Raw genomic sequence first — 14,423 nt, forward strand, 5'->3', positions numbered from 1 at the left:
CTTGCTGTTGGGTCCAATTGCTGGCTGTGGTGGTCCGTACCGCCAATGGTCATTCGACATCCACTAACCGCCGCGGTGATTTGTTCATCATTATTTGGAGGGCGGAGGATTTGTCTGCTTGGCTGTGGCGGGGTGGGGTGTGCAGCCTTTCTGCCATCAAGGGCCCTGGCGGTGGCTGGAGGTTGCAGAATTTTCGGAGGTTTCTGGTTTTAGAATCATTATATGGCGGTTTGCTGTTCACCACCAATGGTGGTCTTCTGTTCGCCATCACCACGGCGGTCGGCAGTGTTTCCTGCCATGTTCATAATGACCATCTATATAGTTTTATCAGTAAAGCTGCAAGTTAGTGGGAAGGTTTTCGAACATTTCTTGGAAATTTACTGTCTGTAAATGATAGTGCGCTACCACATCATGCTTTAGTAATATACTTATTAAAAGTGAGTGTTTAAACATAAACTGAATACACTCCTTCTCTGATGGCAAAGCTATTAGTAAACTAAGGGGCAAGTCACGCATGGATCATGTGTACCCTATAAGTGGGCTATATTTATCATACATGGAGCAAACGTTTAGTGTATTTAATCAAACAGAGGACGTTTTACAGCAGAAATCCTGAACTCGCATATTTGAAGGTGCACTCACATGTGAGAATAAAGAAAAAGCCGACTGTAAAATACAATATTTGCATCCGATCACACAATTTGAGATCCGTTTCCGGGTCAAGTACATTACAGTTAGGTTACGTAGATTGTTCAAGCTACACGACCTGCAGGTCTAGCAAAGTTTTTATGATTTTTCGAGGCCTCTCCATCAGACATTCATGTAGACTCTGTAAAAAAATCTTGGGATCAAATTTGATAATAAAATGTCTTTCCATAACTACATTATCTCAGTGGTAGGAGTGTGTTTTGGCATCTTACGCATGGCAAGAAAATGACCGCACTTCCTTTTGATTTCAACTAGGATCACAGTGGTACTGGCGTTGGTTATGTCCAGTTTGGAATATGCCAATGCACTATATACGGGTCTGCTAACACAACTGCTGAGAAGAGTCCAAACTGTTCAAAATGCAGATGCTAGGCTGCTTCTTTGTCTTCCTAGACAAGAGCACATCACCATGCACTTGCGTAATCTGCACAGTCTCCCTATGGAAAAACTTTTTTTTTAAGTCATCTGCTAATGTACAGAGCGCTCTATCATTCTGGACCTGACTAGTTATCTGCTGGGATTGCCTACTATAGCCTGATAAGAGTCCTGCATCCCTCAAATAACCATCTCACAAGAATTCCAAAAGGTTGTCTGGCTAAAGCTGAGTAAGTTTTTTTTTTTTCTGGGCCTGAATGGCTGGAAGAATCCCCCTTTGAATGTGCGACAGATAAATGACAAAGCATTATTTAAGAGAAAACTCAAGACTTGGCTCTTCTCACAGTACCTGTTGTCTCCTTCTGTTCTCTTTTGACTATACTGTGTAGCGCTGGAAGACTCTTTTGAGTAGCTGTGTGCTTTACAAATCTTTTCACTTCAACATCGACCCCCTCTGTTCTTGTCAAGGAGTGGGTAAGGGACAAAATGCACCTCCTGCCCTTAGCCAAGCAGCAGAGATGAGCTACTCTTACTCCAGCCTGGAGCAAGCTGGGAAAAAAGCCCCTCACACCTAAAAATTGCCCTCCTTCCCTTGGCACGCCAGTAGGGTATGAGCACACATTATGTCCTGCTGTTAGAGAAGGCTGGAGAGGATGAAGGAAATTGACCTCTCCTTCCCTTTGGCAAAGCTTGTTTATGTTTGTAGCCCTTCCTAGACCTCTCTATGCCAGGTATCCCTGCCGCCTTTACAGCCAGCACTCTGTATTATGGTCAAGGGAATGCCTTGGTCTTTTAGGTCGAGCGCGCAAGTGCTGCTTTTCCGACGTGTTGGTATGTATCTGGGCTTTTAACCACGCCCACCGTACGCCCATCACTATCACTTGTTCATGGGCTTGCCCTTCAAATAATCCTTTGTTATCATTGGTAAATGCTTTACGTTTGTCCCTCCTTGGGGCGGTTTTGTTACCGCCCTGGCCATCGACCCTGTTACATGGATAATTGCACTTTTGCCAATAACTTTGACTGCAAAACTAACTTATTTTTCCTTTTGTATCTCTCCTTGGGGGGTCACACTCATGGCGGCCGTGGCGCTTTGAATCGCCTCACTTATGTCAACTGTTTTACTTTCAATTATGTTTATTTTCAATTAAAGTGGCAATGAAAGTTCAGTTAGGAATTTACAAAGTAAACAGCTCTAACTTGAGGAACTGTGAGACCCATTGTATTGCAAATGCTTGTTTTGTTGTGGTAGGGTGCTTGTGCACTGCAGGGAAAGTAGTGCTTATTATAACTGCAGGACCCTGGGATCTAGACCGATGAACAACAATGCTAGTGTGGGTGAATCCTGGGTATTCTCCTGGGCCCAGCTGTCTCGACCAGGCACTGTTTCTACCAAGCAGGAAATGGGACATCCGCATGAGGGTGCTTGCATTCCAGTTGCGGCCCTGTGCTTGCATTCCAGTTGCGGCCCGTCCTTTAGGGTGGAGAGGCCACGCCCCTCACCTTTTGCTCCTCATGAAGAGTGTCTGTCAGGCTGAACAAAGGTCAGCCTGACAGACACTCTTCATGTTCGGGTCAGGCAGCCAGGAGCAGACATGCGTGATTTGCACAGACTCCTGGCTGCCTGAGCTGAACTTTGCTGGGCTGAGGGGGTCACAGCTTCTATGGGTGTGACCTCCTCGGCTCAGCAAAGGTGCCTCGAGGCCCTCCCCTGGGTGACGAGGAAAGCGTCACCCATTGATTTCGACCTGGGCGCTTCAGGTTTAGGCCCTGCAGTGCACAGGGCGAGTATCAATCAGTGACACCTCATCACAGAGTGGGGTGAGGTCAGCAGTCTCACTGACCCCATCCCACTCTGTGAGGAGGCTGGGACTGCTGCCTTCCCTCATTGGCTGACATCAGGTCAGCTAATGAGGGAAGGCAGCAGTCCCAACCCTCCTGGGACCTCGAGGCTGAAGGTAAGTGTGTGTGTGTGTGTGTGTGTGTGTGTGATGTTTTAAAATGAATGTTTGGTGCATGCGTGCATATTTGAATGTTATGAATGTTAATGAATGTGCGTGCGTGCGTGTGTGAAAGAATGAGTGTGTGATGTTTTAAAATGAATGTTTGGTGCGTCTGTGCGTGTTTGAATGTTATGAGTGTTGTTAATGGATGTGCGTGCGTGTCTGTGTCTGTGTGTGAAAGAATGAGTGTGTGTGTGTGTGTGCTTCCCGCCCGCCCCCCTCCCTCCTAAAGCTATCCTCCTAAAGCTACCGGGCCGCCACTGTTGCATTCCTATGCTGAACCCCACCTTTCTTCCGCCCCCCGCCTGGCTGCCTCAGCAAGCAAGGGCAAACAACTGGTGGTCCCAGTCGGAAAATGACGTGATGGTTTCAAGGATGGGGTCTGGGCGGAGGCAGCGCCCCCACTTGTGTCTACATAGGGTCAAAAGCTGCTGCTGTTTTGTACTGGGGGGTTGTGACCTCTAGTTACAGCACAGAGCAATACGATTTCTGTTCATTCCCTGCCTAGTGCTTCGAAGGTGAGCTGTTTCTCTGGTCTTGAACCCGAGCATCTGTGACACATTTTTGAATGATTTCACAGTTCATAAAGTGAGGCTGCTCTGGTTACAGCCCAGGCCTCTGCTCCCTCACTCATCTTTTCTGTATCAACAAGAGATTTAAAATGGAGCTCTTTATTGAAAACACAGAGTGGCCCTAACTGCAACTTGCCCCCCACCCTCCTTCATTGTGTGCTCTTTTGCAATAATGTGAGGTTGAAAAATCGCTTTAAAACGTTTTTGGTGCTGCTACGTCACTTCCTTTTCAGTATTTCGCAGGCTCTTCTTGTGATAAAGAACCGTTCCACAGGAATTGAAAAGAACAGATGCAAAGCCTCAAAGAACACAACAACTGAAAGGGGTTAAGTTGGCAACAGCATGAGCAGCTAACGACTACCACGGCCACTTCTGGTGAAAGATGGAAATAAAATATGGATGAGGGGCTTAATGAACCCATCATCCACCGCAGGCGATGGCAGGTAGCTGGTAATCCTAGCTGCCATCGCACAGCCCTGACTCAGCCTTCACTCTCACCACATCATAGCTTCTGGAAGGGGTAGTTAAATGTGAGTGAGACTGAGAATGAGTGATAATGTGACTGAGACTGTTTAACATAGATGAAGTTTGTGGTATTGCGTATTATGTAATGCGGTATTGTATGTGCTGAAAAATGTTTATGTAGCAAACATTGTATGAAGGGGTGGAAGTTAAGATTGAGTAAAGACTGTGGGAGCTAAGTTTAAAGTTTAACCATAACTTTCGACTTCTCCATCTTTTTTTAGATTTTTTTGCTTTATTATACCTTCTAAGAATAACACCCCTTTAACTTTATTTTTGGTCAGGAAAGTTGCTTTACTCTTGAAGGCTGGTATCACTGAAGCCAACCTGCATATGTTGTTATGCCCCCTACTTTTTGGTGTAATATAACTGATGCCACCCCACTTATTAAGCGTGTTAGCACTCATGGAGTCTCTAATAATATGTGTAATATCACTGAGGCCATCCATCTGTGTGGGCTTCCACTGATGTCTTCCATTGTTTCATATCATTGTGATGCCCTCCGGCATTCTAAGTGTGTTATCACTAATACCACCTCTCTTACTATATGCGTTGTCACTGATTACATCATCTATATTATATTTTCTGTAACTGATTACATCCTTCATTCTCTTATATCCTCCCTGAAGTCATCAGTACACATCTGGATGCAAGGCACCGTGTTACATGTACAAAGTGTTTTCACTGATGAAACATGCACATGAAAAGAAACTCCAGCTCGTGGATAGTTTTCCAGGAAACCCACAAATGATATATTGTTACTTCTTCTTGATGCTAAGTGCTTTTAATGCTTTATCTGGCTCTGCCTATGCTGCCCTGACAGAGGCTTTCAAAGAAGGTTTTATGTGTCGTGAAGCTTCCTTAGTGGGATTAAAGCTGTTCAGTAGAAAGACATAAGTGGATTTGTGGGTGGCAGTCACTCAATGGATTTGTTCTGGTTTACAACTCTCAGCGACTTCCGAGGTTGAGTAATGTTAAGTGACCGGTTTTTGCGTGAAGAACGTCAGCGTTGATATTGTCCAGTGGTGAGCTGTACGGAGTGTGTTTCCTCATAGCTCTATTTACTTATTAGCACTGCTTAATTTGTAAATAACAACGTGCCGGTGCCCAAAGCCCTCCTCTTAAACACGCGGCTTCTGCAAGTAAAACTGAGCACAGGATACTGAGGCAGCGTAATCTGGAAGCCGTCTCGGGCCTCCTTAATGCATTTACAGCCATTGCCTGCTCCTTCAGCTCGCACCTGCAGCTTTCTGCTTTTCCCCTTTGTGGTGATTTTTAGTTTTAGTTTTTCTCTTCCTCCGTCTTTCCCATATTGGCCTTTTGCTCGCAGTAAATGCTTGAGGTAGAAAAATAAGCGCCCGCCCTCAGAAATAAGTGCTGGTGCTTCGCACCGGAAACTACAAGCACAAATTAAGCACTGCTTATTACTGACTTAAGTTTAGATTCTGTTTTTTGTGGATTCTGAGTTCTGGTCATTTGCCAGTCAATGTGGTGGACATTGTAGCCAAGAGCGTACACAGTGCTCATAATGCATTGTTGATAGTTGGTATGGTCGAGGCGGTAGGCCTGAAGTAATCCACAACATGCCTGAGTAGTTGATGGACAATTGTGGTGTTAGGATTGTAGCCCAGGAGTGGTGTACAGTGTGCCTGAGTAGTTGATAGACACTTGGGGTGTTGGGATAGTGTCCCAGGAGTGGTCTACAGTGTGCCTGAGTAGTTGATGGACACTTGGGGTATTGGGATAGTGTCCCAGGAGTGGTCTACAGTGTGCCTGAGTAGTTGATGGACAATTGCGGTGTTAGGATTGTAGCCCAGGAGTGGTCTACAGTGTGCCTGAGTAGTTGATGGACACTTGGGGTGTTGGGATTGTGTCCCAGGAGTGGTCTACAGTGTGCCCAAGTAGTTGATGGACTATTGGGGTACTGGAATTGTAGCCCAGGAGTGGTCTGCAGTGCGTCTGAGTAGTCGATGGACTATTGGGGTGTTGGGATTGTAGCCCAGGAGTGATCTACCCTGTGCCTGAGGAGTTGATGGACTTTTGGGGTGTTGGAATTGTAGCTCAAGAATGGTCTACAGTGTGCGCAAATAGTTGATAAACACTCGGGGTGTAGGAACTGTAGCCCAGGAGTGGTGTACATTGCGTCTAAGTAGTTGTTGGAAGGTAAAGAGTTTAGCTCTTGTAGCCAAGCAATAGTCCAGGGTCTGCAGTAGTAGTTGATCGACTGTTGGGGTGTATTACATTTCAGCCAAGTCTTGCATGCTGTATGCCTGACTAGTTATTTGATGTTTTGGCTGTAGGACATTGTAGCTCAGGAGTGCTCCAAAGTGTGTATGAATAGTTTGATGATTGAGCTGTTGGACATTGTTGCCAGGAGTGGTCCATATTGCGCATGAGTAGTTGTCAGACACTTGGCTTGTTGGACATCAGGCCTAGGAGTGGTCCACAGTATGCATGGCCAGTACACAAAAACTACTTCCCCCGTCAGTTGTCTGTGAAACCAGGGTACAGTCAGCAGGTTTTGCACACCAGAGGTAGGTAAACGCCCGAGAACATCTCAGGGTAACTTGATTGCCAAAAAAACATATGCGTAGCCAAAAATATAGCGACAAGGGACTTAAAGGGTTTTAAATTCAACCAGAGCTGCAACTGGATTGTGTTATTGGAGGAACATTCACGTTTTGTGCTTGTGATATCATGTTTTGCTTAGTGAAGTAAATCAGGTATTGGTGTTTCTGGCACATTACATGGAAACAAGAGAGATGTCTTCCCTTTCAATTGCTAGTCAGCAAAAAAGTGTGCACTGGATGGGGGATGACCACTTGTGTTAAAAGGATGTATAGGGAAGCTGGAAGAGGATGGAGAGGAGCAGCATATCCATTATGCAGGAGTTCATATGTTGCATGGGATCTGGTTAGTACACGGAAGTGTAATTGAAAGAACTGAAATGACATGTAGGTTCCAGGTTTCACTTCTGACGCCCCTTGAGCGGTTTAGAGTCATCATTTCAAGGTCCACTGTCTCGAGACATTATATTGCGACCACTACATCATGGGTCATTACATTTTCTTTTGGGAACCATCCCCACACACTGCCTGTTTTCAAAATATATTTGTCACCCTTACCCTGTTTCTGCCAGGAAGCATGACTTGCCAGTTTAGACTTGATGAACCCAGAGAAAGAATACTTCAAACCCCTAGCTCTGAGTCCATCCAAGAGAAGAAAAGGCAGGTGATCCTTTCAGCGTGCCCGCGATAATTGGAGAAAGGATTTACATGCATGGAGAATGCACTACAGAACAGCGCTTTGTTAACGAACTACATTTCTCAGTAGGCCATGCACTTCTAAGTATTTTGACATATGGCGGCCATCTTGGACATCTGGCTCTAACTTCGCCTAAGCCCCATGGCGTCTTTGCTTGGCACTTGTGATATTATGCTTCTCCAGCCATGACCTTCCTTCACAGATCTAGCATTCCTTACAAAGCATACCTGCCTTTCTTTAGAGTTATTTAAAGGACGTTTAAATTATAAAGAATAATTTTACTAATTTATTATGAAGTTTATTGTCTTTTTTTGTTAATTTCCCCATAGTTTACTATAGAGAGATCACTACCACGAATGTTAAGTCTCAGTAAAGTGTAGGCAAAAATAAAAAAGTGTATTTAACTATAAAAAAATATAAACCCATTTTTATGTTAAATATTAATGTTAAATAATATTATATTTTTATTTTAAATGTAGAAAAAATAAAAATAAGGTACTGTACTAATAATTTAATTTTGCATCAAACCTATATTAAATTTAAATAAAAAATTATTTTTTTAAATTTAAAAAGAACTCTTTGTGTTTTTATTTGGGCCATGGGTAATGGCACACTGTGCACTTATTTCACAATGGATGAGTCTTATTCTTGAAATAATGCGGCAGCAAATGTTCCTAAGTGAAGTCCTCTTCCTCTACTTCTCAGCTTATATTGTCTGAGGCTATACAAAGGTTGGGTAGGGCAGTAGTGACAAAGATTGTTCATTTGTGTCTTTTAAGAACCTTTGCCCTGCCATCACTAGCTGGCCAACCCCACTCAAAGGGATCACTGACCGCCACACCTCTAAAATCGTGTTCACAATTGGTTGTGTTCACTGTTGCCACCAAGCACCGCTTACACCTTTGAACAGAGTTTGAGCTCTTAACCTACGATTAGCAAACACTCGTCCTCTGCTCTTGGGTTTGCCACTGGTCTCACATGACCAGCCCAGCACAGTTTATAGCAGGTGCTCTCCTTCATGCGTGCAGGCACACGGTCTGTTTTTAACTAGTCCTTTAACTAATCTTCATGCCAATTAGTTTTCAACTTCTGATTGAGCTGAATTCCTTCGGATTTCAGTAACTTCCTTTCCCTTATCTTCCTGTTTAAGACAAGACTTTTGCACAACTGTGAGAATCTGCAGCAGCAGCACCAGGTGATCTTTCCATGATTCATTTAATTTTTCATTTCACTCTCAGAAAATGCCTGGATTTCGACCACTTCTGTGGGTTCTGTCATCCTCTGCTCTTGACATTGCAGTGGGATAACTTCTAGTCTCTGTATCTTATTGCATTAGGAGATCATTGGAGTCAATGGCTGAAGTTTAAATGTCTGATTCTGATGATGAATTGAAAGGCATTGAATTGGACAGCACAGCTTCATCTAACTCTGCTCCAGACCTATCCAGGACCTACAGGTTATTTTTCTTCAACTTCAACAATGTGAAGCAATTATCCAGTCTATCTCCAGAGGGATGTGGATCTGCTGAGACCTTTGCTTAATAATCTGTATGAATTTGACCAGTCCCTCCTGCGTCCTCTTTCCAGTGTAAGCTGATGTGGACATGTCTTCGTTCATTTACTTCCACGAGGTACCTGGATGCCTAAATGGATGGTGAGAGAAACTCCTTCTGTGTATTCCCTATTTAATGGCAATAAACCAATGCAGCATTTTTCCTTGTTTCTTGCTTTCCACATTTCCACATTTCCCTGCCAATGCTTTGTGAACAACCACCAGTTTGGCAGTCATTTATAAATTAGGCGGGTGGCATCTCCATCAGGGCGAGCGGAGTAACTAACTATGTCACCCTAGTGGAGAAACAAACCATCTGCCTATAATTTAATCAGTCCCGTAGTCTTATCAATTCTTAAATGTCCTTCATGCTATCTCTCACGCATAAGATTCTGGTGGTATAGATTTCCCACTCAACAAACTGTTTTACTTTGCCCAACACACTACCCTCCTCACCTATGGACAGCCATTCATCCATCTTAATGACAGATAAATCACTGTCATTCATCCAGGCAATTTGACACTGTTCTTGTTCAATCTCCTGCATTTGAATGGGTTTCTTCGTCAGCAAGTCAGTAACCACATTTTTTCCTGGCGCATTCATAACAGTATGTACGAAATGTTGCAGTCATGTAGACAGCCTGGCAGTCCTTGATAAGGCATTTATCATGTCTTCAATTGCCAAAACCTTTCTTTACAGTTTATGGTCACATTGTCTTGTGAACAGTTTACCCCATGCAGAAGCTCTAAAATACTCCATAACCTAAATGCTGCCTAACGTTTCCCATTCAGTAACTAAATTTGATACAAATTGAGCATAGAATTCAGCCAGACCTAAAATGTACCTTATATCATCTTTACTAGAATGTGCAGTGCAGGGGACATTTTAATCCCACCTACTAGTTTGGGCTTAGTTTTTGGTCACCAATTGCTTATCTTATGTCCAAGATATTTTACACCAGTGTTTCCCAACCTGTGGTCCGGGGACCCCTGGGGGTCCTCGAAGCCTTCTCAGGGGGTCCGCGAGAGCCTAGAAAATGTAAAAATATTAATAAATATTGACAAAATTGGTCCCCAGCTTCCAGTAATGACTCAGGTGGGGGTCCCCGGATTCCCATGATGAGTCAGTGGGGGTCCCTGGGTTCCATTAATGTTAAAGTGGGGGTCCACAGAAATCAAAAGGTTGGGAACCACTGTTTTACACCATCCACAGAAAATTTACATTCAGAACATTCAACTCTTAATATATGTGTATTCCAAATGCTCAAATCCAAATCCAGTTTATCATTGTGTTTACCTTTGTCACTTCCTATTATTAAAATGTCCTCCAGGAAGAACTTTGCCTTCTTTATTTTGCCTAAGATCTTATAGAGGCATCCCTGTGTTTCCCCTACCCAGCTTATCTACACCGTGCAGGCAAATCTGCCTGTAAACTGGAAGGCAGAAATAGCTCAATCCTTGCTCCACACGCCATCTTTGGATTAGCAAGATAAAGATCACGCTAACATTCATTAGAATGACTCAATGGATTTCAGAGCTGGACACTATCAATGCACTAACACTAGGCGCATACTCCTGCCTTTTGTTGTAAGTTTTCACCGCCAGTAGGTGGCACCCTTAGACTATATGCCTTATTTGGCCGTAGAGAACTGCAGGCACTGACTCCCCGGTGCTACGTCTTTAATTGATCCGAGGAACAAGAGTTTGAGGCAGAATGTACAGGAATGAGGATCTTTGAACATTTGCTTGTTTCACTCCTATTAATTTCATATGTTTCACTACTGTTGTGTCTAAAGGGACAGTATTTTTTGACACATTGTCTTTGTAGCATTTATCAAGACAGGCAGCAGCCATCGCTGCGGGTGCCGTTGGTTAGTGGCTAAAGTACAGTATCTGAAGATAGACTTTTAAGTTCAAATATTCAGTTCCCAGTGGAGACCACGCGTGATCGTGGGCAAACAACTTATGATAATTGTACTCCAGGTTCCGCATGTACATCAGTTTCAAGAGGCGGACTGTTAAACGAAAACCCTCACTTATCGAAGACACAGATGCCTCTTAAAGATGGGAAGTACTGTTGTAGTGATTGAGAATAGGTAAACATTTAGCCAAAATGTGTAAATAAAGTTCAATTGGGGGGGGGAGGGGTCCAGCGCTAATTGGCCAGCACCAACCAATCTGTCGGGTCTAAGCACCATCACTACAGAAAGAGGATGATTAGTTGAGTGTGGGCAGAAACTTTTCCATGACAAGCGGTTTAATCCCCATTTTTGCACCTATCCTCAGATCCTGGAATGTTCAAACAGGGATGTGCTCCCCACCCGTTCGTAGTAGGGCAAAGAAGCTTTGTTTCAACAACCCCTGGCAGTGGTAGTCGTGGGTCCTCCTCCTCCTCCTCTCATGGAGTGTAGGGCTTCCTAAGAGATCTGTGCATCAGAATCTATTAACCTTCTCCAAACCACCCACCTCTCCTTTCACCTGTATACTTGCTTTTGAGCCTGCACAGCCCTCCACTGCCTTTTTGCTATGTTTGTGCTATAGAAATACCAAATATAAATACAAATAAAAAAGGTGTAGGTTCCCCTCTCCAAACAACCCTTAGAAGTACACATCCCCAATTTTGTGAAGACTTTCAAAATACACTTGTGTTATTTGTATTTTTATTTTTTAGCAGGCGGTTTCAGTGGTGTGCTGCTGTATTACGTGATTTCTTAAAAAGTGGAAAGGGTCCTGCACCTGTACTGATTGTTTTCTCAGATAAGGTATCTGAATACAGCCTGCTGAATTATATCCTTCTCGCTCCCTGATGAGTTTTTCTGTGTTTTCTCCAGAGCCATTATGGAGAGGAAGCTGGCCGCCTCTGTTAATATTATGGCAAAGTCCAATTCACTGTAAGTAAACATTAACAATTCTTTAAATGAATGACCAGCTTGTGGGGTAGGAGAATTTGGGCCTTGTAAAGCTGCATCCAGTGAAAAGGAGCTCAGGGCACGTGGCACCTTTGGCATCCATTGAAGAAGTGCTGCTTTATCACTCAGCCTCAGGACCGCCCTGGGGCTCATGGAACGTATGGATTTGCTGCTGTTCACCAGGTATGTTGTAGACATAGTATAGTATAGTAAAGTGTAATATAGCATGCTACTTCTTCCTTCTCTCTATACAATACAAAATCATGCTCCAGTAATCCATACATTTTGCAAAATATATAGTCCAGTATATCTTCTTTGTTGACATTGACTAGAGATGGATTAAAAAATAAATGGTTAATTAAAGAGCCACTGTCATTAACAAGATTCTTGTTTTTAAATATTTGAATTATTGAGGTACCACTCTTTTCCATTTAAGTGCAACCTCAATTTGTAAACGAGTTTGTGGTTCTTCCAAACCCACACAGATTAAACCCTTGAGCAGTGGTATTGAGGAGGCCTCGCACCATTGTTCTCTTACTAGAAATGTTCAGGTGAACATTAACCACAGCTGCCATTTGTAAGGAAACCCCTCCTAAAAGTTCCCTGACGGTTGCCAGATATGCTGGATTTATTTCATGGTGTAATATTGGGCTGCTATACAATTTTACAGAGATCCCTAAGCTACTGAAAGTGCTGAGATCTTTAGAGACCAATGCACACGGAAGTTAATCATGTTAAAATTGGTGTGTTGAGGTCTAGACTTATTTTAGTGTATAAGTAATTTAGATTATGCAAAACATGACTCGTGGAAATGACTACGTGTTGGATTACCAAAATACTCCATCACTTTTGCAAATGAGGCACACAGAAGTGATCAGATACTCTGGGTAGTTTCATGGGAGTAACTCAAGGCATAATGAATTTGATGCCCCCAATGACTCTCCAGATGAGTAAAGAATGAATAGAGGAATTCATTCCTGTTGTTACTGGGCATGCACATAGATTTTGTGTCCAGGGCAGCTTCTGCACAGTTTCCAAACCATCGCGAAAGTAGCCATATTTTGGGGGATTTTTAGTCTGGCCTTTGATTAAACAGAAGAACAAAGTTGCCTTGATAGAGGTCCAACCCACTATACTGGAATCAACGGGTGGGGGCAAAGCAACCCTGATCATGTTGGTGCACTTGTCAACTGATTTTACTCCCAAACCTTAGTGGATGTCCCTTCTGCCCTCCACTGTTTTCTGCCACATGGTAAAGCCTTGTTGTACACTCAGGTGCTCATTCCGAGTCTGGCGGTCTTGAGACCGCCAGACCCGGCATGGCCATCGGACCACCTCAGTAGTGGCGGTCTGATCTGCCACATTCCGACCGCGGCCGAATCGCCGCAGGAATACCGCCGACACCGTCACACCGGAGACAGACTCCTATGTGCAGCGCCACATTACATAAATCTGCCCCTAAGTGTAACACTGTAGCTTCAACAGAGACTTCTAATGAACAACTAGAGCGCTAATATTCAGTTTTCATGACAAAAGTGTGAAACACCTGAACACTATGTTGCTAGAATCAGAACAGTAGAAATGAAAGCATTTCCTACAGAGGAGACTAGAAAATGACCAGTCACAGGGGTTTCATTTTCTCACAGACATTTTGGTTGGTACTTTAGACAGGTACAATGAGGATACATTTCTAAATAATCAAATATCTTCCAAATCCGTGCCAGACTAAAAATCTGGCATGCTAATTGAAATAAGTATTTCTACCTCCAGAAGCAGTCTGTCACATGACTCCCCAGTGATCTACTGAAGATCACCACAGAGTTCTAATGAACTACTGGAGTGGTAACATTCTGCATCGCAGACACAATTTAAGCGCTGCTTTTAGCCATTTCTTTCAATTAAAGCTGTTGATTATAAGCATTTTCCCTGGTGCAAGACGAAGTAAATGATCATTGCGGTATTAATGCAGACACGAAAGCACCTGGTTAAATTAATGTGAGGGGAGGTATGGGTTTTTATTCATTTGAGCATTATATATTTTTAAAGGGGCTAAAAATAGAGAGAATTCTCTACATGTGTCCAATATCCCATTTCCACATCTGTTGACCCACACTACCCACATTCTCTATCACTTAATACCTCGTACATGTCAACCTCTTGAATAGATAAGCATTGGCAAAGCCAATAGTTCTTGCCTATGCAAGAGCTATTGGCTTTGCTGAAGTGTTTTAGCTATGCTTTAGACCAGCGTAGCAGCTGTTCAGCATGGATAAAGTCAGTGGCATAGAGGAGAGTGACATGAAGTGAAGTGTCGTAGAGTGGAGTAGAGTGTTGTAGAGTGGAGTGGCATAGAGTGTTTTGGAGTGGTGCTGAGTGGAGAGGAAGGTTGTCGTGCGGCGTAGTGTGGAGATGAGTGTCATAAATTGAAGTGTCAGAGTGGAGTGCTATAGAGTGAGGTGTCGTGGAGCAGAGTGCAGTGTCTTTGAGTGTTGTGGAGTAGAGAGGAATGGAGTGGATTA

The 14,423-nt window shown here is 43.5% G+C and overlaps 1 protein-coding gene across 1 annotated transcript in view; it reads left to right on the plus strand.

The window, feature by feature from the left end:
- LOC138301317 (protein CutA homolog) overlaps nt 1-14,423 on the plus strand; it is a 161,956-nt gene that overhangs the window by 100,529 nt on the left and 47,004 nt on the right. The window contains exon 3 of the mRNA XM_069241649.1: nt 11,827-11,886. Coding sequence (XP_069097750.1) covers nt 11,827-11,886 — 60 coding nt within the window. The remainder of the gene's footprint in view (nt 1-11,826; nt 11,887-14,423) is intronic.

The sequence above is a fragment of the Pleurodeles waltl genome, chromosome 6 (genome assembly GCF_031143425.1).
Source record: "Pleurodeles waltl isolate 20211129_DDA chromosome 6, aPleWal1.hap1.20221129, whole genome shotgun sequence".
Taxonomy (NCBI): domain Eukaryota; kingdom Metazoa; phylum Chordata; class Amphibia; order Caudata; family Salamandridae; genus Pleurodeles; species Pleurodeles waltl.